The 27671-nt window shown below is 35.1% G+C and overlaps 2 protein-coding genes and 1 long non-coding RNA gene across 3 annotated transcripts; 1 reads left to right on the plus strand and 2 right to left on the minus strand.

The window, feature by feature from the left end:
• Positions 1 to 3657: 3657 nt before the first annotated feature.
• On the minus strand, positions 3658 to 7698 carry LOC140758001 (ionotropic receptor 75a). The gene is made up of 7 exons (XM_073093941.1): positions 7538 to 7698; positions 7042 to 7206; positions 6606 to 6820; positions 5971 to 6187; positions 5306 to 5430; positions 4670 to 4781; positions 3658 to 3877 (listed from the first exon to the last, which is right to left on the minus strand). Exons 1-7 carry the CDS (start codon positions 7696 to 7698, stop codon positions 3658 to 3660), a joined length of 1215 nt encoding a protein of 404 aa, XP_072950042.1.
• Positions 7699 to 9240: 1542 nt separating this feature from the next.
• Positions 9241 to 11853, plus strand: LOC140757506 (uncharacterized). The gene is made up of 4 exons (XR_012103991.1): positions 9241 to 9407; positions 9783 to 9956; positions 10668 to 10821; positions 11692 to 11853. It is a non-coding gene; the product is annotated as an uncharacterized LOC140757506 (long non-coding RNA).
• A 2849-nt stretch (positions 11854 to 14702) lies between these two features.
• Positions 14703 to 21858, minus strand: LOC140757512 (uncharacterized). Its single transcript, XM_073093262.1, has 4 exons — positions 21692 to 21858; positions 19146 to 19268; positions 16841 to 16994; positions 14703 to 14854 (listed from the first exon to the last, which is right to left on the minus strand). The coding sequence occupies exons 1-4, from the start codon at positions 21779 to 21781 to the stop codon at positions 14760 to 14762; spliced, it is 462 nt and encodes a 153-aa protein (XP_072949363.1). The 5' UTR covers positions 21782 to 21858; the 3' UTR covers positions 14703 to 14759.
• Between the last annotated feature and the right edge of the window lie 5813 nt (positions 21859 to 27671).

Here is a 27671-nt window from a genome sequence, read left to right on the forward strand (position 1 = left end):
GAGAAATGAAGAATCAGATATAAGTGTTAAAGAAAATAAATGTAAATGCAATAAAATTCAATAAATAATGAATGAACATAAATCTACTGAATGTTCCTGTATTCATTCACTCACATCATATATTCATTCGTTACGTAAGTCAGTCGGCGTCAGTTCTAACGCTAACTGACTGGCAGACATCGCATGACTGGCAGTCTACAAACCTGAATTTTGGACAGCCCTTTAAAACTAAAGGAGTTAACATTTTGTGGATTATTACAGGGCGCAACACAGAATTCTTTTTACAATCGAAATATTTGCTTCTGTTATTTGACAAAAAGCGTCTGAGGTGTTTATGATAAAAGTAAAAAAGAAAGGTGTTGATTTACGGGACTCCCGTCTAGAAGGAGTTCCACTTAGGAGTTCCACAAATATTATCGCTAAATTGCAATAAGGAGCCAAAAAAAAAACAAATATGCCCAAAATAAATGTCGAGTTGTTCTGTATTAATATTGATCGACCGCGCACGATGCTCTTCCGCTCTAAACGATTCTCGACTCGCATCTACAAACTCGTATTTAATAGTAAGAGACAAAGTATAAATAAGAGAAAGTCGCATGAAGGGAACATAAAGCTTTTCCCTTACGTGACGATTTCCACCATTTAACTTCTAACGTACGTCGCGTTTAGGAAGTTAAAAAAATACAAGAAATACAACCGACTCCAAAACAAATAAAACTCGAAAAATGTCAATTAAATTGTTTTGAAGTCAACCAACATCATCACGAGAGTAACAGGAAATAGAAACACAAATAAACTCTATTGAAATTCAAAAATGTTTGGTTAAGAATCCTCTGAAAATTATTTCGTGCAAAATTTTCGGCGAAACACGTAGTATTTATTTTTGGTTCGAAGCGATTGTGAAACTTTGAGTTGGAAAAAGTTTGTGTTCTGGTTGTATTAGGGGGATCGCACACTAAAGAAATGCCAATAAGAATGTCGGATTTGTAGGAAAACGCATGGAATGTACAATTTAGAAAATAAATGTAGGATGATTTAGTGCTTTAAAACTGTAGTTAAAAGTAACAGATGCTTTATGGAAATACATGACATAAAATTAAGATAAAATTATGACACCTGTACCCAGTAGTGGGATAGTAATGATCCGATATTGATAGATATCAGATACACTGCATGACTGTTAGATAAAAATCTTTGAAAATGACTTGTTTTTTTGAGATTTTCGACATAATTATAGAAACCAGGTATTAGTAACACCTAGTATTAACATTAAATATCAATGGATATCTTTTCGGTTTAAAATAGTTATTTTATAGTAAATCATGCTAATGTTTACGTTATTGTGTTTATGTACTTTACCGAGGAATGTATTTTCCTTCTTACTTTCAATTTTATGTATAGCAGGTGTTTTTATTATTTAAGAAAAATGTCAATATTAAAAAAAAAATTAATGTGTAATCTGCCTAACAGAAACTTCTTTGAAACATTCGAAACCTACCAAGTTAATTTAAGGGAACCAAGTTTTACGTGGCTTGTGTTGAAATGGTAGAACAAATAATAATATCAATAAATATACTTTTTTGAAACACGGTCTGGAACAAACAACTCCATTACAGTCCATAAAAAGATATTATCAAAGGTTTTCGAATGGCTTAAAACCCTTGATGCTTTTGGAAGCACCACCGTTTCATTATTTTTTGTCTTATAAAATAACTAGAAACGGTACGTACAGATTATTAACATTATGATTACAGATGTCCATGTCCATGGGCGGCACTTACCATCTGGTGGACTGCATGCTCATCTGCTACTCATCAATTAAAAAAAAATGTTTTAAGAAGGGTTTTGCCATAGTGTACCACGCGAACCAAGTATTAATGAATATATTTCACACACCCTTTTATAACTTTTAATCCGTCAAAGCTACACATCGCACACACAGTCCTACACAATGATACCCCGTGTCGTGCGTACTATACTTATAATAAATCATCTAATCATCTAATAACTTATCATCTATACTTATAATAAATCTGTAGAGAGGTCAATTCTGTACATGAAATATATTTCCAAAATAACTATCAGGGAGTGATTAGGGATCGATACTGATGCCAAAGTAAAATTTTTGTCTGTCTGTCTGTCTGTCTGTCGGTCTGTCTGTATGTCTGTCTGTCTGTCCGTATAACCGTTATAGAAACAAAAACGACTTGACGGATTTTAACGAAACTTGGTACAATTATTTTTCATACTCCTGAGCTGGTTATTGTATACTTCTCATCACGCTATAATCAATAGGAGCAGAGCAGTGAAGGGAAATTTTGGGAAAACGGAAGAAGTTACTCCATTTTTTAAGCTTTCGTCGCGTGTGAAACCTTAATGGTTAAAGCTACACAGAAATGCTGTATGACGGAAATGTTCTCCTTAAAATTATATAAAAAAATATCCCATGATAGCATATGTCTATCTTTTATGGTTGACTCACAATAACACGCGTAACTCCCGATAGCTTTGCAGTTCGAAGCTTTCTGATTATATTTGACTACTCCTACGTTTATAACACTCTATCCCTAACCCTAATTAATAAAGTTGTGATAAAAGACAAGGGTTGTTCATCCTTAATTACCCTTTTTATTTATATGGCAACACAACGTTTGCCGGGTCCAGCTAGTTTTAATAATAAGGCAGATCCTTATAACCATAAAGTTTATATACCCACCTTATATACTCGTAGTTAAATCATAGTTAGTGACGTCGCCGTAGAAACACGAGATTTACTAACTTCCAAATATTCCTCTCTTTACAAATTCCGCAGACGAAGTCCCGGGTAGGTAATAGTTAGTTTCCAATATGCACAAATCTTCAAAATCAGAGGCGTATGCCTAGGATTCGAACACGGAACCTCCAGCATGAAAGACCGAGTTTCCAACCGCTAGGCTAGCTTTTAACTGTACAAAAAATCATGTCAAAAGTTGAATCCTGCGAGATCACTTTAACCCTTCAAACTTTGCAACAAGTTCCAAGTTTGGAGTTCTGCCGGCAGCAATATCTATGATTGGAAGGATCGGTTCCTTCTATTTATGATTTAATGGCAAACATGATTCTTTGTGGCGTTTTGGAACTTTTGACAATTGATTTGGGTAGAATTTATTCTAGATTAACAATAAAAGATAAGCACAAGAATAATAAAAATAAAAAGTTAAGGAAGAATTGTGTTATTTGTTTCATCCATCCATCAGCCTGAGAAAATCCTTGCTAGAAGTAGGCTTGTTTTAATTGGTGCCACTCAGATAGTTCCTAAGGCCTTTGCTAAGTTATTTTTGTTTCTTGAGGTGCTGAGTCTACTTGGGTGGAGAATTTCCTTATAGGATCGTGACGTGATTATTATTTCGGTTTTCTTGTTTCGGTTACAAAAGTTCATATACAGGTTCATGTAAGGGTCAAATCTTGCAACTGAATGAACTCAATTAACCATAACCAATTGAGCTTAAATTTTGCATAATTTTGATGTCATTACATGATTAGTGACCTTATTCTAAATCCAAATATAAAAAAAGGAAACAAGAGAGCTTGACACTCATATTAGCTTTAAATTTATTTAGTTACAAATTTTGGTAATGTAACATCCATCCATTGGTCCATCATTTAATTTTGCCCTAGTTAATTCACATAAGGCCAGACCTTATTTCTTCGATAGTGCCATCTTTCAATGATCATTATGACTGTGGCTCCCACGCAACTCCCCAAGAGTGTGCATAGTGGCATGATAATCTGCTCAAACTCTGCACTCATTGGATACGTATTTGCACAGTTGAGTATCGGTAGAATGTCTTCATGAAGAAGTTTCTGGAGTATACCAGTCTCCTTCATCCGGAGGATACTGTGGAAGTAGAATGACGATGAGTATTATAGATAATACAAGTACATTTGGTTATACTACATTATAATTTCGTTAAGGTTCGTATCTTCTTTCAGAATTATTATTATTATTATTTTTATTGTTTAACATAACGAAGCAGACGTGCTACCTGATGGAAAGTAGTCAACGCCACCTATGTGTCGCCATTGCATCGCTGGCTTTGAAGGAGAGCTCTTTTTGCACCCTTTTTGAAGAGCCCCACGTCATAGAGCTCCGGGAATACCTCTGATGGAAGCTCAATTATACAAGAAGTTCATCATAGATCACCCAGATTGTCAAGTGTGGATTAGTAAGCTTCATACACCTTTGAGAACTTATTGACTAACTATACACTATCTACATAACTGCGACAATATCTACTATTTATATCGTATCTGTGGACACTGAAGTGTGAATATCTATAATCAATCTTAAATTAGATTCCGAGGCACGCTTTATTTCTTCTGTTATAGTTATAATTTGTGGTATTACTTTTGAATTCTTCACAATCTCATCAATTATTACGACATAAAAATATTTTAGTTAAATTGTCTTCATTTCCAACAACATTTACGCAGAAATATTCAAGAAAAAAGAAGATTCAATAACAGCGTTTGATGCTATTACGATATCCATCTTCAATTTATTTTATGATTAGAATCAATTCCCGGTATCGGTATTGGCACATAAGATCTAATATTACACATCAAAATAAATCTAGAAAAAAGTCTGAAATTCACTAAATTGTATATCGGACTTCGTAATAAAACGTACCCAATTTTGAACTCTTCTTTATAGGAAAAGTCTTTGGAAGTATAGAAATACTTTTTTATATTCGAATAGAGGTCGATTTCAATAAGCTGGCATACATCGTCTGTGTGAAACACTGAAATAAAAAGTGAGGAAAAGTAAATTATTATTTATTCTTTATAATTAATATTTTTAAACGTAATGTTAGTCGTAGTCTAGTGGTTGAAACTCAGCCTCTCAATTGGAGGTCTGAGGTACGAATCCCACCGTACCTCTGATTTTTTTAATTTATATCACTTTAATTAGTTATCCAGAATAGTATAATAACAGCAGTGTTAGGCGCTGCTATGTTCCGGTTTGAAAGGTGTGGTAAGGGAGACAGACTTTTCCGAGGCGTTCCAGCTTAATCCTCAGGGGTAGCGGCGCATCTGTGGCCGACTACAGGTAGGAATATCTAATCCTATCTGGGATTGATTACAGATGTCCATGGGCGGCAGTAGTCACTTACCATCAAGTGGACTGCATGCTCGTCTGCTACTCCTATATTATAAAAAAAGTCATCTGTACCCTAACCCCTCTCCTTTGGGAGAAGACCCGTGCACCGCATTAAAGGGACGACGTCATAATTAATTTGAATAATTTAGAAACCAACGGACTCACTGTTCGCTAAGACTGGATATACCGTCATGTAATCTGCTAATAAGGCAGTTCTTGTAGTCAGCACCGCATTTAATCCGTCGTTCATATTTACATATTTTGCTTGGGATAGTTTCTCTTGTACTATGCTCAGATTTGTGTCATGGTCCGTTGGCTGAAAGTTAAAGTACAAAAATAAAATGAAATAAAATAATAATAATAAATATTAATAATAAATAAAATTAAATTTAATGTATCTAGTGTAGGAAGGCGCAGATAATAAAACATATATAAAGCTTACAAGGATATAGTACATTGTAAAACTTTACAACTTACAGAACGAACATTTATTTAAATTTGATTTTTTTTTTAATCCTGTGTGTATAATAATAATAATAATATTAATACAAATAATATGCGTATAATGAAGTAGTCCAAACCAAAAAAAAATTAAAAGAACATCGATGAAATAATAAAGGGTAACAAAAAAAGCATTAATTCGTGAATAACTTAGCAATCATTAATATTACATATTACATTTATTACGTTAACTGAATGGAGTGATTTATAACGTGAACAGAAAATTAGCAAAGTATGTTATATTGCAGAAAAATAATTGCTACAAATGTGTACCAATATTGCTACAACTCTAATGTACTAGTATACTTGCGAATATCTATAATAATTACCTACACACCTTAAATTTAAATGGCAAGTTGAGGTTTCCCAATTTAGCGCATTCGTAGTCACTTTTAGCCAACATTTCCAAGTCCATACTGTTGTCTTTGTCACTCACGAGGTGAGAGAGTAAGTTAGATGTATAGAAGGAATATAACACGTAAGTAAACATGATGAAGGAGAGGTACGCCATACGACGAGATGTCATATTTGCTTGTAGAGGAAGAACTGAAGATATAAATAAAATATAATCAATTGTAAAACAAAATGTTATAATATTCCTACAATTTCAAAATATAATACCATGCAAATCAGACGAATCACGACTGAAATAACGTATGTGGTCCCAGCCGCCATATCCGTAATCATCTCTGTGAAATTTATTTAAAGCGGCTGTAGATGCCTAAGAAACTCCTGAGGAGTAATTTGAAATACTTTGTGTGTTTTTTCCTTACCGCATTGTTCAAGAACATATTATAAAGGAATATTTATAGTTTGGTGGTTTCAAGTTAAAATATTCCGATAAAAATTGCCGTTTGGTGGTTTCTTCAGGACAAAATATTCTTATAAAAAGTGGCTGTCTACGAGTAATTTCTTAACTGCGCTAGGCTATAAAAAAATTCGCAATCATGTAAATGATACTTACTATGCTGGCAGCAAGCTCCAACAGCTAGCAGGAGCTCGTAATGATAGCTGGAGTATCCACCAATTATCCTTCTCTCCCAACGACTGAGGTAGAAGAAGATTACAGACGCCATCAAGACCATCAAGTAGAGACAGTTCCAGACAGGTCTGGTGAAGGGCAGGCTATAGAACTTGCGAAGGACGCTGGTATATGGGCGTTTGAGGATAAAGCCGTACCTGGATGCAAATTGTATTTTTATGAAAGAGTGTTTGGTTGTCAAAGTTGATTTAGGTTTAATTTTTTTTGAAGCACAAATCACCAAGATTTCCTTAACTTTGACCTCCGTTACCCCTTAGCTAATTCGCTTATATTTTGTTGGAAAGGCGTACTAGTTCTCTAAGCTTAGTGTTTTATGATCTTTTTGCTATCAATCAACTGTTAAGGTTAACAATCTTACCTCCAAGTGAATATCGCTTGTATTGGACACGCAGTTTCAAGCATTTGTTTGTTGAAGCCAATGGGCTTAGCGTAGATATCAATGCCATCGTTGGATTGAGGATAAATGGAAAATCCCCTCTCTTCTTCTGGTAGGGATTGTGTATCCGGTATCATGTAGTTCATGCTACAATACAATTAGAAACTTCTTAGTAAACGTACCTTGGTACATGAGGCGTTCAGTCTTTTTAGCGTAAATATTATTTTCATTTGAGTAAATAAGATCTGCTGGGTTCTGCTGTTGAAGGACATTGTCCATAGCGCTGGCGATGTGCGGATTGGTAGAATTCATACAAATTCCACCCTAATTTATTAGACACATAAATTTGAAAAAGGCCTTCGATTGAGAGGCTTTAAACCATTAGGCAACCACAGTTTGTCTTTTTAATGCATACGGTCAAAATAGATGGGCATAAGTCAAAACTAAATTATTAAAGCGGATTTAAAATGCAACTTACTTGAATTTATACATGTCCTGTAAAATTTGCAGCACTTGACATCCGTACATGGTTTGTTTCCAATTAGGATCAAGTTCGCTTATTTCTTTGTAATCTTCAATGTAACCGCAATCGTAAAGAGTTCTTACATTGAACGTTACATTCATTTCTCTTAAAGTCATAGTTACAAGAAAATTTAATTTAAAATTTGAGACACTGCTTATTCCAACTAGAAAGTAATTAATGATATTAAAGGAGTTGAACAGATTCTCTTCAATGTCACTTACGAGTATAATCAAAATCAGTTTATCCGTGAACGAGTTACAATGCCGTAGACACATATACACTCGTTAATAACTCCTTTAGTAACAAATAGTGGTTTGAGTAAACAGCTTATAATAACCTGATTTCAAAAGTATACAAGAATAATTTAAATCGATAATAATAATTTGAAATATAATTTAAATCGATTTTGAATCGAAAATCTTCAAGAACACTGAAGTACATGAACACAACAATGCAAAAGACAATTTTTACTTGCAAGGAGGCACTGAAACATCAATAAGTCGAACCAACTCGTTAATTCGATAATAAAAAGATACTAGGCACTTTAAGAAGCATTGAAGGCACACGACTAGTAACAATGGCTGAAATAGTGAATTTATAGGGTACTGGTGTACCGGCTTATATCACTAATGAAGTCCAAATATTAGCTTTACATAATAAAACAACACTGTTGTTGTTGGTTCGTTCCAAATATGTTGTTTTACGGCATGCAAATATTGTCATCATTACAGAAAATTAAAGCGTCAATCATTTCAATTATGATTAATTGGAAATAGTTAACGATGTATTTCGCAGTTAATATTAATTTTATAGTTATACTAAAAAAATAAAGAAAGATTAAAAAAATATTTTCATTCATAGTACTTTTGATAAATTAGAGAAATCCGTACAAATTAAGTGTGATTGTAAAGTTACGGAGTTTTATATGAGCGGAGAGGTGAATGATACTCAAAATTTAATACTGTTTTATTCGAAATTGCTTCCGAGATAATAAAAAGGAGCAAATATTCTTTCAGCTACGCTAAAGCCAGAGAAATCGTTTGCTCATTTTATGGACATTTTTGCTTAAAATATTAGGAGGCTTCATCCTATTTTCTTCCGCCTTGAAATCCGGTGAATTGTAATCCTATGGAAATATTTTCTCATTTCTCCAGATCTATCAAATTTCCAATGTAAATCTGTAAATTACCGGAAGACTTACTGATTTCTGCTCGATTTCGAGTATGACAATAAAGTATGTAGATAATTCGTGAAGTTATTTTTTTAGAGCGAATTATTGGTAAATCTGCTGTTCAAAAACTGGAACTGATATTATTACTAATCATTATAAATATTTTTAATTTGAATTTGATTTTATGGAGCCAGTAGAATATTGCAAAAAATATTTTTTAAAGATAGTGTATCGAAAAAAATCAAATGAAACTACATAGATAGTTTATTTTTCCGAAATATATACTCTATACATTCATAGAAGATCGCAAAATAAGTATATTTAAGTACGGACACAAGACATTAGTTTTCGACTAGAAATAATCCAATCTTATTAAGGGTAGTTTCCAAGCGAAATGCAATAACCAAAAGCAAAACAAATAAAGAAGTACTATTCCTTCATGGCAAACAACTTTGAGGGAACTCCGATGAATTCATTTCTATTAATCTAGTTGGTTGAATAATAATCATACGAGTAGTAATAATGGCTGTATTTGTCATGAAAACAGTGTTGGAGTAATTTGTAAAAATGTTTTTGGATAATATAGCACCGAAAAAATTTCTCTGTCATTATCCTCTAAGGGTTGGAGCTATATGTACTGGTGTGTTAATGATTGTAAGTTCAAAGCATATTAGAAAAAAGTAAAAAAAAACCTATAAGTATATTTTTTATGAAATCAGAACTGCTTTCTACGTTAAGTATTGTTAAAAATATGGGATATAGAGGACCCACTTTTGTGCAAATTAAAAGACAAAAGTATAAGCAAGACCATCATTTTCAGGCAGAATTATTATTGATATGTAGTGCTTCTTTCATCAAAGAATAAATCCCCTGTTAAAATCACCTTCATAAAATTTCACATAGCATAGAAGAAGAATAAAAAATGAAAGATGATAGATTGCATCGGCACAGCCTTACATCTATTTCTTCATTTTAGCAGTAGTATTGCTAAGCTCTCGATATTTGCTTATTCATATTTTATCATTACAGTGTATATCAATTGTGTGTGGCTTCGCCCTTCTTGCCCAGATCCTGAAGTTCGATGAGTGCTCAGGTTGTCCACGTTATGTATGGAGAAACTCTTATGGATTCAGTGTTACTGCAATTGTCTACTCTCTTATGATGCTAGGCGTTCACATCTGGTTGATCTTTGGAGTAAAATGTGTAAGAGATTTATTAATATTTTTACGGCAATCCATTAATGTTCCACTGTTATCTACGGGTGTCCTCTAAGAGAGGGAAGCTTAGGTCATAGTCCACAGCGGCTAAATGCGAATTGGTAGTGGCCACGAGGCTGCGAAACTTGTTTTAAATTATAATTACAATTATTATTTGAAAGTGATAGAACCCTCTGTGATTCGCCTCCGACGGCACCACCGCCGCACCTGTTTCTGCCTAATAACAGCTGTGTTTAACGCTGCTGTGTGCTGGTTTAAAGTTTGTGGTAAGGAAGACATACTTATCCAAAGTATACCAGCTTAGTCCGCAGAGATAGCGGCGCGTTTGTACGCGAGCTCAGGTAGCAATCTAATCTTATTTGTGGTTGATTACAGATGAGCGGCAGTAGCCATTTATCATCAGGTGGACTGCATGCTCGTCTGTTACTCTTATATTATAAAAAAATAATTAGAAAATATATTTTACTTATTTTTTAGCATCAAGTGTTATTTAAACAAATATTTTCATCAAATTTTAATTCAACATAAAATATTCCTACGCAAGTAATTCTAATGTGTTTCAGTTGTCTTCTTCATAATTTATTGCAGAATTTAATTACAGAGTCGACCTACATATCTAAATCATTTTACGCTTTCATAGATAATTCTCATTCACTATCAGCTTCAACAAAACTAAATTAACATTTTTTTGTTATAGGAAAAGTCTTCAGTAGTGTTGAGCTGGGTGGTAATGACCAGTATGTGGTTAGCCTTAACACTGTGTCTGCTCATTGTGCTTATATGCATGTACAGTACAGAAGCCAACTTTGTTGCCTGGCTCCTGTCTTTGATCTTCGGGTTGATTGCTATAGGTAAGGGTAGGTTTATGCAGCAGTATTTCATTGGAGTGAAAATTTTCGAAAGAGACACATTAAGAAATCACGGACGGGTTTCATGGACAAATAATTGGCTAAGTGCAAGTCGAATTCTCAAACGGAGGGTTCCGTACTACAAAAAAAAAACATTTTTGGTGAAGTAAATGCGTTGTATAAGTAAACTTGAACTCTCTACCTATTACGGTTCAATAGATAAAGCGAAAAACGTCGAAAAATAGCGGTTGTATAGCGGCCCCTATTTATTTTCAACTTATACACATTACGGCACATTACATATTCCGTGAACATTTCAAGGTTACATCGATAAAGGTTCCATAGATAGAACCCTGTACCAGTCGGACAGACAACGGAGGCTTAGTAATAGAGTTCCGTCTTTGTTTACGGAACCCTAAAAATCGATACCAATTTCATGTCGAGGTTTGTAGCTGCGGCGTGCGTTATCGTCTGCGGCTTCAGCTGCAATTTCTCGATTTCTTTCCACCCGAATTGAGTGTGTATCATCGAGTTTGCGGCCGACATAACTGCGTTGGCTGTGTTACCACACAAAACTGCGGTCTCGAGTTTTGAAAACAACCATTTTGCCTTCTCGCCTGGATGCTAAACACCGAACCGTGACTTCTTAGCCTTAGGAAGATATTCAACGTTTTAATTAGAACCGGCTCACGCTGGAAATTGGCTGCAAAATGATTTCTTTTATATTCGAATTCACATTATATGATGTATATAATGTGTATATGTAGCACATTTACAGGATGTTTATACAGTAGCGATACCGGTTCTTTAGCAGTGAAACTTTACTAAATTATTGTACCTTTAAACTATTGTACCTTTATTCATTTTTTCCAGGTTTGCTCATATACACAGTTCTAGTGGTTTACGGGTTTTGGCTTGAGTTAAAACGGAACGAGAAAGAACGGAAATTGGTCGTAACTACAGCAACTAATTAAAATATATTTAAATTAAAGTAATAAAATCGTCATGTTTTACTGTAATTTTAGATTTTAATGATTTAAACTTTTTAATGTCTCCAAGAAGTAATTACAGGGAAACTAAGTAGAATTAAGTTTCCCTGAAGCGTATTAAATTCTACTATATTTTGGAAATCGGATTGAAATGTAATTTATATCTTTGTTTTTTTCAATGTGATGATGTCATGATAGGAAAAAGAGCCTAAGTGATTGTTTCTCTAAAAAATCACATAATTTAAATATGTACAATATTATTAATTTCAAAACTACTATTAATAAAGCACTAATAGGTTAATGGTTAACTTATTGGAAAGTATAATTATATCGTATAACAAATACAACTACATATTCTTACTCAGAAAATTTCGAGGCCCATTTCCTGGGTCGGCTTATTTTACAAATCCGTCCTTTTATCATATAGGTAACACTAGTCAATCTTCCCTTATAACATCCATATATATACAAGGGTTATGAAAATACATTTACGGAAGTTACGGAAAAACACGTGATGGGCGAAGAAATATTTTGTAGATATGGTCTATGATATTAAGATCTGAAGGTTTTATCATTCTTTTAAACACGCTTTTATTAACTTGGGTTGTATGTATGTATGTAGGTATGTATGTAACTAAGTAACGGAATCTTTGAACCCGATTTCTATCCACTTTTAACGTTTAGTTTTATTCAAAATTTTGAAGAAATATCAAAAACCGATGACAATACACGATTTTAATAATTTTGTACCATTGTCCTTATCAACATCCTCAGGATTAGATATTTTCGAGGCGAGATTGTTCGAGCGCCTTAGAGAAAGTTAATCGCAAAGTTACTAGATTGCAACAATTATTGCTTTTTAGTTCTGCCATAGCGTGTTTTTTAGTTTTTTAAACTATATTTATTATTATTTAGTTATAGGCGAAGTGATTTATGAAGAAGAAATAATTGGGCGTCAAGGCGGTGCGGAAGGTTCAGTATAGCTAAAACTTCAACTTTTTTAAAGTATTTTATTTTATCATTGGTATTGCTGTCTAAAGCACACACACTGTCAAAAAATCTGTTATAAATAAAGCGATACGAGAACCCTATGTGACAGACAACGAAGGTTTAGTAATAGGGTCTCGTTTTACCCTTAATTTTACGAAACCCTACAAAATGAACTTTTTTGTACCTCGCTTTACAAGTACCTTTATAAGTAATAAAATCAGTATTCGATATCGTCTGGCGTATATTTTGTGACTGCCGATAGAACTTTTAAAGGTCTTTTCGAGTTTTCACTCCGACCCCTGTTATAGCATTCTCCCTTATAACAGCAGTGTTAAGCGCTGCTGTGTTCTGCTTTGAAGGGTGTGATAAAGGACATACTTTTCCGAGCTGCGACCTGCTTAGTCCTCAAAGGTAGCGACGGAGCTGTGGCTGACCTCAGGTAAGAATCTAATCTAATTGAGTTCTCTATAGATGTACATGGGCGGTAATAAACACTAACCATAAGGGCTGCACGCTCGTCTCTTCATCATCATCATCAACCCATTACTGTCCCACTGCTGGGCACGGGTCTCCTCTCATAATGAGAAGGATTAGGCCATAGTCCACCGCGTTGGCCAAATGCGTATTGGTAGACTTCACATACATTTGAGATTTTTTTTTATAAATCTCTCAGGTATGCAGGTTTCCTCAAGTTATAATTAATTTCTAATACGCACGTAACTTTGAAAAATCAGAGGTACGAGCCTGGGATTTGAACCTCGGACTCCTCGATCGAGAGGCCGAGTTTCTTAACCACTAGGCTATCACTGCTCGTCTGTTGCTCCTATATCATAAAAAAATGGATTGGGTGGATAGATGGAATGGGCGGCAATGACCACTATCCATCAGGTGGACTGCATGCTCGTCTGCTTTTCCTACGAGTATGTAATAAAAAAAATGGATTGTATGGTAATTTTCTACATCTATATTAAAAAACAAGTTATATTACCTTAAAACCTTTTACCCGCTAGTCTTATCTACTTTGGCCCTTGTCATAATAAATGATCCGTGCCCTTCAATTTTTCGCTTCCCTACTAGAATATGATTTGCCTCCAAATCGCCTTTACCCTTCCAAGTAGACCTTTATTTTGTTAAAAGACATGTGATACTGTCAGCGAATGAATAGCAAACGGTAAAAAGAAAGTAGTGGATTCCGATCCGGTAGAAGTATAATAAATATATTGTAACTGACAATTTGTAAGTGCCTCCGCAGGTTTATATAAAATTTCCTATTTCATTTCATTTCATTTTTTCATTTCATTTCATTACATCTCATTTCATTTATTTATTCATTTCATTTATTCATTTCATTTCATTCCATCTCATTTCATCTCATGTCATTTTATTTCAGTTAATTATATAAGTGAAATTATATTAGTGACCGAACGAAAGTGGTTTTCACCCGAAACGGAACCTTCGTTTCTGTCCCAGTTTCGGTCACGAACGAAACTGATTTTTTAAGGTTTATTAAAATATACACAATTTTATGGAACTTAAGAGATTTACAGAAGCAATGGACAAGTTACCAATATTAGTTAATCTATTTTTTCATTAATAAAAAAATATAAAGAAAGTGGTCGTTCAGCGTAATACAAGCCAAATACCGACAAACTTCTGAATACAGCTGCCGAACACTATAACTTATTCATGTAATTTTGTGATTTAAAAAAGTCGCATTCAAAACCAATGTTGCAGATACACACATACATACCCCTCTTTCGTCGGGTCTTAAAAATCACTCCAAAATGTAATCAAAAACCCATTAAAACCCTTACCGCCAAATCTTTGTTATCCGAGCATCAAACAACTTGTTCAGACAATAACTCTTAATATACTCCATTCTTCAAGAACAGAGACGGATTACAAACAAGGTTTTTATATGAATTATTTAATAGAAATGTTTCTTTGCTCGTACAAATATATTCAGAGGTTTAAATCCGGTAGTCTTTCTTCCATTGTACTTGATCCAATAAGCTGTTTGCGATAACTGTTCACGACTAGGATGAAGTAGATTGTTACTGAAAATAATAATTTTATTTTATTATAACAATCATTATAACAACTATGTGAGTTGAATCAATCATGGCTCGACTTTGAAGGTACCAGCGAACCTATATAACCGCCTAATTACTGCAGCGTTAAGTGATGCTGTGTTCTGATTTTAAGGGTGTGGTAAGTGAGACATATTTATCCTGGGCGTTCCTAATTGGGCTAATTAGGGGTAGCAATGGACCTTGAGGCCTTCAGGTAGGACTTTGGATGTCCATGAGATTGTCAAATGAAGCATCGCCGTGAGATGAACTGCTTGCTCGATTGCTATTAATATTTAAATATTATTGAAAAATAATTGGCCCAGTGGGTTCAGTACCACCAAAATTTTCCTTATTTTTTATTTTTAGTATGCGTTATTATAGTAGTAGCATTTGAAGTCATTGAAGCATTGTGAAAATTTGAACTATCTACCTATTACGGTTCGGTTAGATAAAGCGAGAAACGTCGAAAAATAGTGGTTTCTGGAATGACGAACCCCAATGTTTTCAAGACTTTTTAATTTTTAGTATTTGTTGTTTTAGCGGCCACTGTTATACATATTTTGTATTCGGATAAGGAGATTGACCCTGTGACAGACAGACCGACAGCGTGGGGTTAATAGGGTTCTGTTTTTAACATTTGGGTACGGAACTCTAAAAACAATTGAGAAGGGGAAGATACTATCCTAAAAACAGATATTCAACAGCGCTTCTGTCCGGTCTTCAAGTATTTTATGCTTCAAACTGAATCCGACAATAGTCATAAACAGTTACACACACACACATTACATACCTACACATAGCACACATACTCACTCAATTTTCACTAAAACAGTTGAGAGTGTCAGACTTTCAGAGATTACAACGACATGTGACATGTGATTTATACTACTAATAAGATATTTAATAACAAGTCGAATAATTTGTACTCATTTGTTGGTGGAGATAACACAAATCCGAATGCCCTCGGGGCATCCCTTGTTCTTATCTATCATAGACAGAGTAGAAATCGGGTAATACAGACCCCGACTTCTATTATTGTGTTTAACTAGGGTTGCCACCCGCAACATCGGCAGTATCTAGCAGATATATCTAGCAGAGTAATTCGGCTCAAGTGGGCGCACTTTTGCTTTCAAAACCTCATTAAACAAAGTATAAGGGTTAGGAAAATAATGGTATAGTTTTTGAATAGAGAATTTATTGTAATATAATTGATTTTTTTAAATCTAGGACGTTCTTTAGAAATAGATCGGCGTGGAAAAAGTGGTTAAGATACTGACAAAATCTTCTTAATCTTATCGGCGAAAAATCCTCATTAGAAAAATGTATGTAGTCTTAGTTAATATGAGTGCAAATATGTATTAATACTATATTTTTATACATAACTGGATATAAAGTATTACCTACTTTTTTAACACTTTTTTCCGAAATACGTTGGCAACCCTATTATCGGTCGACCAAAGTATTCTTTACAGACATTACAGGCTCGGCTTGGAAAAGTCTAATCTCTTATGTATTTACATTTTGAACTTACATGTTTAAAAAAATGTAATATATGTATTAATTATGTAATAATTTGTCTTTATATAATCTTTATAGTTGTATATAGGAGATCCGGTCGCTGATGTCGGGCCATATAAAGATTTTTTTTTAATATAAGAGTAGCAAACGAGCAAGCAGTCTACCTGATGGTAAGTGGCTACTGCCGTCTAAGGACATTTTGTAATCTACCCCAGATATGACTAGATTCCTACCTCAAGTCGCCAACAAATGCGCAGCTACGCGTAAGACTAAGATGGAACGCCTCGGATGTCTTCTTACCACACACATCAAACCAGAACAGCAGCACTTAACACTGCTGTTATTAGGTAGAAATATGTGAGGCGGTGGTATCGCTGGAGTCGAACCACTAATTGTTCTACCACCTTCAGGACTTAATTTCAATCTAATAAATATAAGTTTGTCCGTACTTACGAATATACCAAAGCATTCCGATGATGACGACGAAGACCCGGTTCCTCTGCTTCCGTGACGTGAAGACCAGCGCGAGGAGGATCATCATCATCAGCATCAGCACCACGAAGATCACCGTGTACCAGATCCAAATAGTGCAGAGCGCGACATCATCCTAATACCAAAATCGAAAATATCATAATTCCGTCGCTATTCATAGAAGACTGGTCATTTGAAACAGTCTCTCACGCTTAGAGATCCTGGTTCGAGTCCCAGTGACATATTTGTCTTTTCACAACAACTTTTATGATTATTTTGAAGTGAGACACTTATATTAAGTAACCAACTCAAAAGCACCAATGCTTCTGCAGCCGACCACAGTCCAATTCGCTGCTTTCAGGTTACATGCCCATGTTTATAGGGAGAAGTGACCATTTACCAACATGCAAATCTAATCTGCCTAATAACAGCAGTGTTAAGCGCTGCTGTGTTCTGGTTTGAAGGGTGTGGAAAGGGAGACAAACTTACCGAGGCGTTCCAGCTTAGTTACAGATGTCCATAGGCAGCATATCAATAATCACCAGGCGGACTGCATGCTCGTCTGCTACTACTATATTATGAAATAAATGTACTAATATACGCCCTAAAAAGGTATGTTAAACAAAAGTTTGTAACAATGACAGTGTTACGCAAATCAGAACACGTGTGTACCGGACACGTGGAAATGGGTCGCCAGTGAAAAATATAATCCAGATATTTATAGCGAAAGGCACCTTCATAAATTTTGGGAGCAGGTCATTCATTTTAGACGTCAACTGAACCAATCAGGGCAGAATATTTATATTACAGTGTTTAACATGCAAACAAAAGAGGATTGATTAAATATACATACGTACTATTTAGGACTACAGATAATTTTCTCTTTTGGTGAATATTAATAAAAGGAAATGAGGTGGAGTGGAACAAAGAGGAGTGAAGTAGGGCGGAGCATAGTAGAGTGTGGCAACGCGAAGCAGGGTGGAGCGTAGTGGAGTTCAGCGGAGCGGAGCGATGTAAAGCGGAGTGGAGTATAGTGAAATGTATTTTTTTGTAAAGGCATTTACTATAGTATATTACAATTTTTTTGTGCTATTTGAGGGGGTTTTAACATTTTTTTCATTATTACTTATATCCTAACAGGACTGTACTGAGACGGTTCGTGGCTGTCAATAATAATGTGGACAAAACTATGTATTTATCTGCTACGGTACGCGTCAGACGCGACGTCAGGAGTTGGATGGTTGATGGTTGGAGTGGTTCTGTGTTTCTGAAAAAACTAGTGCACAAGCACACCATAAAATTTTTACAGTTTGAGGCGTGTTTAATTAAATTGAAAATTAAACTCAATTAAATTGAAAGTTAGGTGTAAAATAAAATATAGATGCGAATAATAAAATAATTGAACCGAACGAATAGTTACCGACGCAATGAGTTAATTAAGCGTTAATTGCTCTGTGCCTGATATCAATTCGGCACTCTGAGCTCACTCAGCGTTAAATAACTGGAATTTGGAAAGCATACATTTAACATTGTAATTCAATTACTTAACATTAAGTAAATATTAATGTTAAGTAGGATTGTTATCCTTTTAATATAAAATACTAGGTGACCCGGCAAACGGTGTGTTGCCATATAAATAAAAAAAATGTTAAGGGTGAACAACCTTTATCGCTTAGGAGTATGAAAAATAGATAGTAGCCGATTCTCAGACCTACTGAAAATACATATAAAATTTGGTGAAATTAGGTAAGCCGTTTCGGAGGAGTACGGTAACTAACATTGTGACACGAGAATTTGATATATAAGATGTTGGAGTATATATTTACTTTAGATTTATGAACTTTTTGGTTGAATGAATGTTTTGGTTCCCCCTTTACTAACATTATATACAGGGTGATTTTTTCAAGTGGGTCCTGGGTTACCTAATCAAAAACTATAAGAAATAGTGTAAATTCTGAAAGGGAGGTTCAAAGGTGCGAAGGTGGTAGAACCGTCTGTACTCCGATTCCGGACGCTCCATCGCCACACGTATTCCTCCTTAATAACAGCGGAGTTAAGCGCTGCTATGTTCTTGTTTGAAGGGTGTGGTGAGGAAAGCATACTTTTCCGAGGAGTTCCCGCGGAGTCCTCAGGTGCAGCGGCGCATTTGTGGATAACATCAGGTAGGAATCTAGTTTTATGTGGAATTGATTACATATGTTCATGGGCGGCAGATGCCATTTACCATGAGGTGGACTGCATGCTCGTCCGCTACTCCTATATTATAATAAAAGTAATAGGAAGTAACCTTAGCTAATCCAGCAAATAGAACCACGCTCGCTGAGAAGTACAACGCAACCAGAATCCAAATTGTAACGAGAAGATAGCTTATGGGGATGAACAATGAGCATCCATACGCCATGGGATGTACCTGGAACAACCATAAGATTAATCAAGAATTAACGGTTGTCTACGCAAGTAGGGGGTCGAGGGGAGCGGAGCGCGGGGACTGCGGCCAACGACCGCGCACCGGGGGCATTGACCTCACCGGCGGGCGGGGGCCAGTGCGTGAACAAACCTCGGCGTAGACGCACGCTCGACCATTCATATTTTGTAACAATTTATTACGATATTATACCCTCTTACCAAAACCGGATTTTATTGCTGCACCACATCGAGCCGACTTGCTCTCCGAACAACTGTTATGATTATGAATAAAGGTTATATTAACGGACGCTTAGTATAAGCGAAGGCTTAGCAGTAATGCTTACGTGCGTATCATAAATAATTTTCAATGATGAAGGAAAAAATCGCGAGGAAACCTAGACGCCTGACAGTTCTAAAAAGTTCTCGAGGTTTTCTGAATTCTATTGCGATTGCCCAGCGCGATAGACTATAGCCTAAGTCGCTCTGAAAGGAGAACCGTGCTTAGCAGTGGGAGGTTAAAGGTTGAACACAAAACTTTTTCAATAATGAAAATACATTTCAAACATAAATGTTTTAATAAATGATACGAGTACATTGAATTGAGAGATGCCTAACACTGGTCAACATTTTTTCATGAATTTAATACTGAATTCGACGTCGTTTTTGAGTCAATATACATGCCATTTCATATTCAAGCGCTTGAGCGAAGAGATGCTATAACAATACCCTGTCCACTCGACTTGTAACTTGAGTGTACCTGAAAATAATTACACGGACAAGTGGCGACGTAATTGCATTGAATAAAGAAAATCTTTTGAAAATTATTGTCATTTTTGTCATTACTAAAATTACTTACCCCATAAAATTCTTGGAAAATTTCCATGGACTGTGAAAAGTTGATAAATAATCTTATTAAGATTTAAAGACACTTTCAGGGTAGTGCAGACAGATGGACGGTAGTTTTATTTTATAAAATCCTTATTACCCTCATAGGTGCGAACCGCGGTAAATATTATTTTTAAATGTATTTATAATTAATTTTAAATTTTATCTTTGTATAACTAATTTTAATTTAGAGATCAGAGAAGACTGTTTATGTTGCTTGTTGTTATGAGCGGAGTTTAAATCGTATTGGTAATCTGTACGATTATTTACGCGTCTGTATAGTTACGCTAATAATCCCCGAGCACTTTGACAGCAGTTTTTTTTTTTTTTTTTTTAATATAAGAGTAGCAGACGAGCATGCAGTCCACCTGATGGTAAGTGGCTACTGCCGCCCATGGACATCTGTAATAAACCCCAGATAGGATTAGATATTCCTACCTGAGGTCGGCCACAGATGCGCCGCTACCCCTGAGGACTAAGCTGGAATGCCTGGGAAAAGTCTTTCTCCCTTACCACACCCTTCAAACCGGAACACAGCAGCACCTAACACTGCAGTTATTAGGTAGAAATAGGTGTGGCGGTGGTGCCGCCGGAGTCGAACCACAAAGGGTTTTACCACCTTCAAACATTTGGCTAACATACTTAACTTACTTAACAGTATTTCATCAGTAACGACATAATTTAAAAAATGCTAGCAGAAAATCTGAAAATTTTCAATTTTGCTACACAAAAAATGTTGTGTAATGACAGAGATTGATAATTTAGGGGCGAACAGCAGAGAAGCAGAAAATGTGACTTTCAATAGGTACCCGTGTATCTAAAAATACACCGTTTTACAACCTAATGGTAAATTCCACCCCTTCATTTCACAAAAGAGTTAATGAAACCCAGTAAACGTGACCAAAGAAAACGTCGCTACCAACTTTCGCAACTTTTCTTAAGTAAACAGCGAACAAAAAACTTACAATAGGACAGCCTTACAAGTACTTGGGGAGTACGAATATAGCCTCACGTTGCAAACCCTTGTATAAAAGAATGACCGTTCTTCAGTATAATTGCACACTTCACTTCAAACTTCACAACAAATAGTTGTAACATCGTTAGGACAGGAATATTGTTAATGTAAATTTACAAGGCGTTTTATTATTTAGAATAATATAACTATATTTTTTATTAAAATTCATGAGTTATTAAGACACTTTTATAATATGGAAGTAGCAAACCTGACAGCAAGTGGCCACTGCCACCATGGACATTTGACATCAACCCGAGATAAGATTAGAGTCTTACTATAACGTGGCCACGAATGTATTGCTACACTTCATAGCGTAATTGAAAACCTTGGAGTAATAGTCCATGCCACGTAATTGTGTTTATGTAGTCTTGCGAATATGGAAAAGTTATTATGGTTCGACCAGGGTGATACCATCACCACAACTATTTATATATTTAAAGGAATAAGCTGAGGAAAGATTATGAGAAACTAATGTTTTTGGCTTAAGTACCAACCAATAACAAAGTAGACAGTGATACAATACTTACAACACCAAGAGAAGCAATGATCATGGATCCCGTCTTCAGGTCGATTCCAAAGAATGAGCCAACGTCCGGCAAATCGTCCAACGCTGTCATTGTTTTACCAAAACTATTTGTTGTGTTTTACTGTAAATATTACTGCTTGATGATGCTTGCCAAATTGACATCTGTATTATCAAATTTAATGTAGATAACAGAAGAAACATAGACGAATGTTTTTGCTAATAGATAGAAATTTGGTTCAAAGACAAAGAAAATATGAGGACGTTAAAATAAAAGCTTTTACCTCGGATATACGGCCTGCTACTAACAATTAAAAGTAAGTTGAAAGTTTCTAGAATGGAATAGTTTGACTTGGGAAGTACTATCTCCACACTTAAACCTAGCCTAAATCAGTTCTTGCGTTTCATAGCGGCTAACTTAAATATGAGACGATAACTTAGTCCTCTAGAGAGATACCGATCTGTGATCGATTTTAGGTTCAGGTTTATAATTTACCACCAGGTGGACTACATGAGGTCCTACTAGTTTGCTTAGGAAAAAGAGATCAGTTAAGTATATATTTATTTTCTTACTTTAACTTCTTAATTACTTTGGCTAAAGGCCAATTTTTATTATTGAGGAAACATTATGCTTTTAACTATTTTATAGTCTCTTACATAGTTACCTTTGAGTTTATCGTTAAAGTCTTCATTGTTAAGATTTAAGGGTCGAAGAAAACCAGCTTAGCCCTTAGTTCATTATCAAAATAATCACTACTAATTAATAATGTTGTACTAAGACAAAAGATCAAAACAGTAGGATCATGTTAAATATTTGCTCTTAAATTTTAATCAATAGCTGTTTTTACCTATTGTTTATCAAAATAAATGCTTTGTTCCCAATGTTGTTCATTAATCTTTTCATACAGTTTCAAGTAGCTTTAATTTTTAATTAGCGTTTTTACCACCATCTTGTTTTAATGTTTAATCTAAAGGTAAATAGTGAACAATGAAAAGATTTTCGATATTTATTTCACAGACATGTTTTAAAATTTTATAAAAAAGTTTCACTAATTTCTTCAATGAACTAAACTGAACTTGTGAACATCAAATGCGGTTTCTGGATAAGTGGTGGTTTCACATTCTCGTAGAAGTTATATTGTTTCAGAAAAAAGGGGGAACCGAAGCTCCAGGCTCGAAACCTAGCCATGCAGCTCTGACTTTTCAAAGTTACGTACATAACGTAAATTAAGTAACAGGCGAGTGTACGGTACAGTAATTACAGTTGGCCAAGTTTCCTTTTATATATGTTTCTTTTGCCATTTCATAGATTTATTCTGCTGTAGGGACACAAACGATTCTACGAATCAAGTGCAATGTGCATGGTTAGCAATAGCGATCGTATTCGCTTGGCTCGTGGGAACGCTGTGTTACTAGTCTGCTCCCCGCCCCCGAAACATATACCTGTGTCTTGGGTGACTAAATAAATGTGATCAAAATTTAACATCTTAAATTTAAATTCAAACTAATTTACTCCTAATTTCAACTCATATGTATTGGCCTACACTGCTATTACTCGTACAACCACGCTTTCTTTTTCAGCTCTTTCATCTTTTGTAACTGTTTTCACGAGATAACATTTCTGGCATAGCAAAAGAAAATTTTTGAAAACATTTTATGAAAACGAATGTTTCAGACTTTCTTGAATACGAAATATGAAATTTCATGGAAATCATCAGAGGCCCCTTCAAAAAAACCTACATAGATTTTATATACCCAGAATACAGAAGAGAAAGATGTTATACGAAACATCAGCTTTTACTTAGCACTGAAAGTAGGAATAAAATAAAGTATTTTTCCATATATTCTTAATTATCTTAATAGAAACGTGAATACCTTTAAACAAAAAAGATACATTACTTTTCGTATTTTTATACCTTTTATAACAATGAAACAGTTTCTAGCCAATCAATGGACGTTACTGCAAAATACCAGACAAATCCGGTTTAAACTAGCTTAATCCAGAATAATCCAATTAACCTCGCGAGTTTCATGCGCCGGGTATTTAGACTGCGTGTATAGCAGATAATGAACTTTTTGTACCGGCTAATGATTGATTAGTGTTTGTATTGGAGGATTGAAGTTTTGTTGAAGAACTTTTTTATTATTTTGAAGTAGCATGCAGTCCATCTGATGACAGGTGGCTTTCTGCCGATGAACATCGTATAGCAGATAATGAACTTTTTGTACCGGCTAATGATTGATTAGTGTTTGAATTGGAGGATTGAAGTTTTGTTGAAGAACTTTTTTATTATTTTGAAGTAGCATGCAGTCCATCTGATGACAGGTGGCTTTCTGCCGATGAACATCTGCAATTAATCCCAAAGGTGGGTTTAAAGGCGGTAGAACCCTTTGTGGTTCGACTCAGGCGGCACCATCGCCACACCTATTTCTGCCACACATTTAAAGGTAAGGGAGACATACTTTTCCGAGGCGTTCCAGCAGGAATGTATAGGTAGGAATGTACTGTAGGAAGTACAGCAGGTAGGAATATCTTATCCTGTCTTGGATTGATTACAGATGTCCATGGGCAGCAGTAACCACTTACCATCAGGTGGATTGCGTGCTCGTCTGCTACTCCTATATTATAAAAACAAAACAAATAAAATGAGATTCCAGCCTGAGGTTGGCAACAGATGCTTACGTAAGTGTTACGTATTTCAACTTTGTTTTCACAGGTAGAAATACAATGTATAATTTACTGTATGTAGAGCACCTACTATATGTTCAGTTTTCGTGGAAAGTACAACAATTAGACTGTAAGCTCGCTTGATACTTTTCCGATAAAATCGTTACATATCCGAACTAAATACTTTTTAACGAGCAATCATGTTGAAGCAACTAAATATCCTTTGAAGGGATTAATTTTATATTCCATAGTATCATGTTCGTTATCGTCCACTTTGAGCCTTTTTCAAACTGGTCTGCATTTATGTAAGCGTTTTTGACTTTCATTTGTATTCGGCATTACAGCTAGCCAGTTAGTGGAAATTGAATTTGGAAAAATGGGACAGCTAAAGCTTTTATCGAATAGATAAATTCCGATAGATTTTGAACCATTTCAAAGTATCGGGATTAAGGCTGACCTCCCAATGGTTACTATCGTTTGAACTTAAACTTTAGTGATTGAGTAGTTGTTATCCTATCCTATAAGCGACACTATCAGATAGTGGAATGATATAGAGGGTGATTTTTTTTTCAAAATGAACTCGTTCGATTTCCGGCTAAGGAAAAAGATATTTTAAAAAACTAATGATGCTGTTTTTGTTTTTATCAAAATCGGCATTCTTTCAGCATTTTTCGCTAATCCTTATAGCCCTTATTATATATATAGATTTAGCCCTGAAGGCCTATTTGAAAAATTCGCCCTGTATATAAAAAAATCAGCTGAACTGCATGCTCCTACAAAAAAGTCACAACGGAAAAACCCAATGTGGGGCTGAGTCTAGAAAGTTACACACTAGGGTATAAAAACAGGTTTCGAAAAGAAAATAAATTTCACCCGCTCTAGAAATATAATTAAACTTTGTTTGGTCGAATGTGTTCCCAAGGTAAAGTTCTACAGTATACCTTCAGTGTTGAAATTCTCTGATTGAAAGAACTGTTGACTTTTGTGGGACGGTGTGTTGATCAAGACTTTGTAGAATTGAACAACTTTTGTGGTGGAAAGTTAAAAGCATGTACGTAGCATTTGGAATTTTTAATTCGCTTTCATGATGAACCCATTACTATCCACTAGCATGCGTCTACTTACAGATTGAGAGGGGTATAGGGCATAAGCAGTGATAGCCTAGTGGTTAAGAAACGCGGCCTCTCTATCGAGGGGTCCGAGGTTCAAATCCTAGGCACGCACCTCTGATTTTCAAATTTACGTGCGTATTAGAAATTAATTATCACTTGCTTAAACGGTGAAGGAAAACATCGTGAGGAAACCTGCATACCTGAGAGATTTATAAAAAAATAAAAAATAAATCTTAAAGGTATGTGAACTCTACCAATACGCACTTGGCCAGCGCGGTGGACTATGGCCTAATCCTTCTCATTCTGAGAGGAGACCCGTGCCCAGCAGTGGGACAGTGATGGGTTGATGATGATGATGATAGGGCATAGTCCACCACGCTGACTAAATTCGAATTGATAGACACACGCCTTTGAGAACTTTTTAAGAACTCTTAGGTGTGTAACTTTCCTCACTATGTGTCCCTTCACCGTAATGCATAATTATTTTCTTACACAGATACACAAAGGTGAAAAGGTCAAAACTTCGGACCCCCGATTGAGAGACCCAGTTTCTACCCCTAGGCTATCACAGATTTTATAATTAATTTGCCTTATGCAAGACATTTTCGTAATAACTTCGTAGCAAAAATATTTGAGGCTATGAAAGAAATATTTTTGGGTTAATGAAGGTTACATTTCTATGATAAAATTTCACAGTTACTGCTTTATCTTCCTAAAGCAGTGATAGCCTAGTGGTTAAGAAACGCGGCCTCTCGATCGAGGGGTCCGAGGTTCAAATCCCAGGCACGCACCTCTGATTTTCAAATTTATGTGCGTATTAGAAATTAATTATCACTTGCTTTAACGGTGAAGGAAAACATCGTGAGGAAACCTGCATACCTGAGAGATTTATAAAAAAAAAAAGAAAAAAAAATCTTAAAAGGTATGTGAAGTCTACCAATACGCACTTGGCCAGCGCGGTGGACTATGGCCTAATCCTTCTCATTCTGAGAGGAGACCCGTGCCCAGCAGTGGTACAATAATGGGTTGTTGATGATGATGATGACTTTATCTCCCTTATTAACACAGAAAGTTCTAAGTAAAATATCTCATCACTTCGAGGTTCTGTAAAATTAATGGTGACATCTACTTAAAGTAAAAGTAGGAAAACGGGTAAAAAACTTATGATAAAAACAAGATTTATTTATTTATTTTTTGCCTATATTTTATTAGGAACACTCATAATTATTTTCTTGAAAATGCGCACCTATTTATAAATAGACAGAGTGGCAAATAGGTTCATTCGTAACTATGATGTTTTAAATCTGTGCAAATATGTTTACATATCTTTATTTTGTTTATTTTTTTGTTCCTACTTCTTCTTTTCGCACCTCAATTCTGCAACGAGAACTTAAACCCGTTGACCCTAAACGACTGAGCCAAAATTTTGCATATACCTACGTTAGATATGGACAATAAAGTTTAGTGACGGCATTCTAAGTCATCATGTATCATGTCATAAGTCATAAGTATCATGTTTTTGATGTACAGTCAGGGTGTACAGGTATTTTTGAAACCTTAATCTGTTCATCTATTTTTGAAGCGGACTGTACATTTATATAAAATAAAAAACACAGTATGTAAGCTGTACAATATTAAGGGATAGTACATCTTATTGCGCAATGTTATGTGTGACTCCTAAAAATAAGCGACGAATGGGGTTTTTCATTTTTGCGTTGAAAGAAACACATATATCGAAACAATTTCACCACGCGGGCTGCCTATTTTGATAACATATTATTTAAAATTACAACCCTTATTATTTTTATGCTTACTTATCCACGAAATATGAAAATCTTCATAAATTAAATTTACATACATTTTCTCGCGTTGCGAATGAGGTATTTGCAAATATTTATTTAGGACTCGGTAGCTTATTTGCTTTTATAAGGCAGGACTAATTAGAACACTAGAGAATTATGTAAGAGACCCACGTCAAATCTGAAGTAAAAGTTATGGAAGCGTAAGATAGTATGAGTTAAGGAGTTCATCCGCATTGAATTTTTAACACGCTTTTATTAGCTTGGGTTGTATGTATGATATGTATGTATGTATGTATGTATGTATGTATGTATGTATGTATGTATGTATGTATGTATGTATGTATGTATGTATGATATGTATGTGTGTATGTATGTGTGTACGTATGTGTGTATGTATGCATG

The sequence above is a fragment of the Epargyreus clarus genome, unplaced genomic scaffold (genome assembly GCF_041222505.1).
Source record: "Epargyreus clarus isolate Ecla_fem2 unplaced genomic scaffold, WU_Ecla_fem_2.2 ptg000001l, whole genome shotgun sequence".
Taxonomy (NCBI): domain Eukaryota; kingdom Metazoa; phylum Arthropoda; class Insecta; order Lepidoptera; family Hesperiidae; genus Epargyreus; species Epargyreus clarus.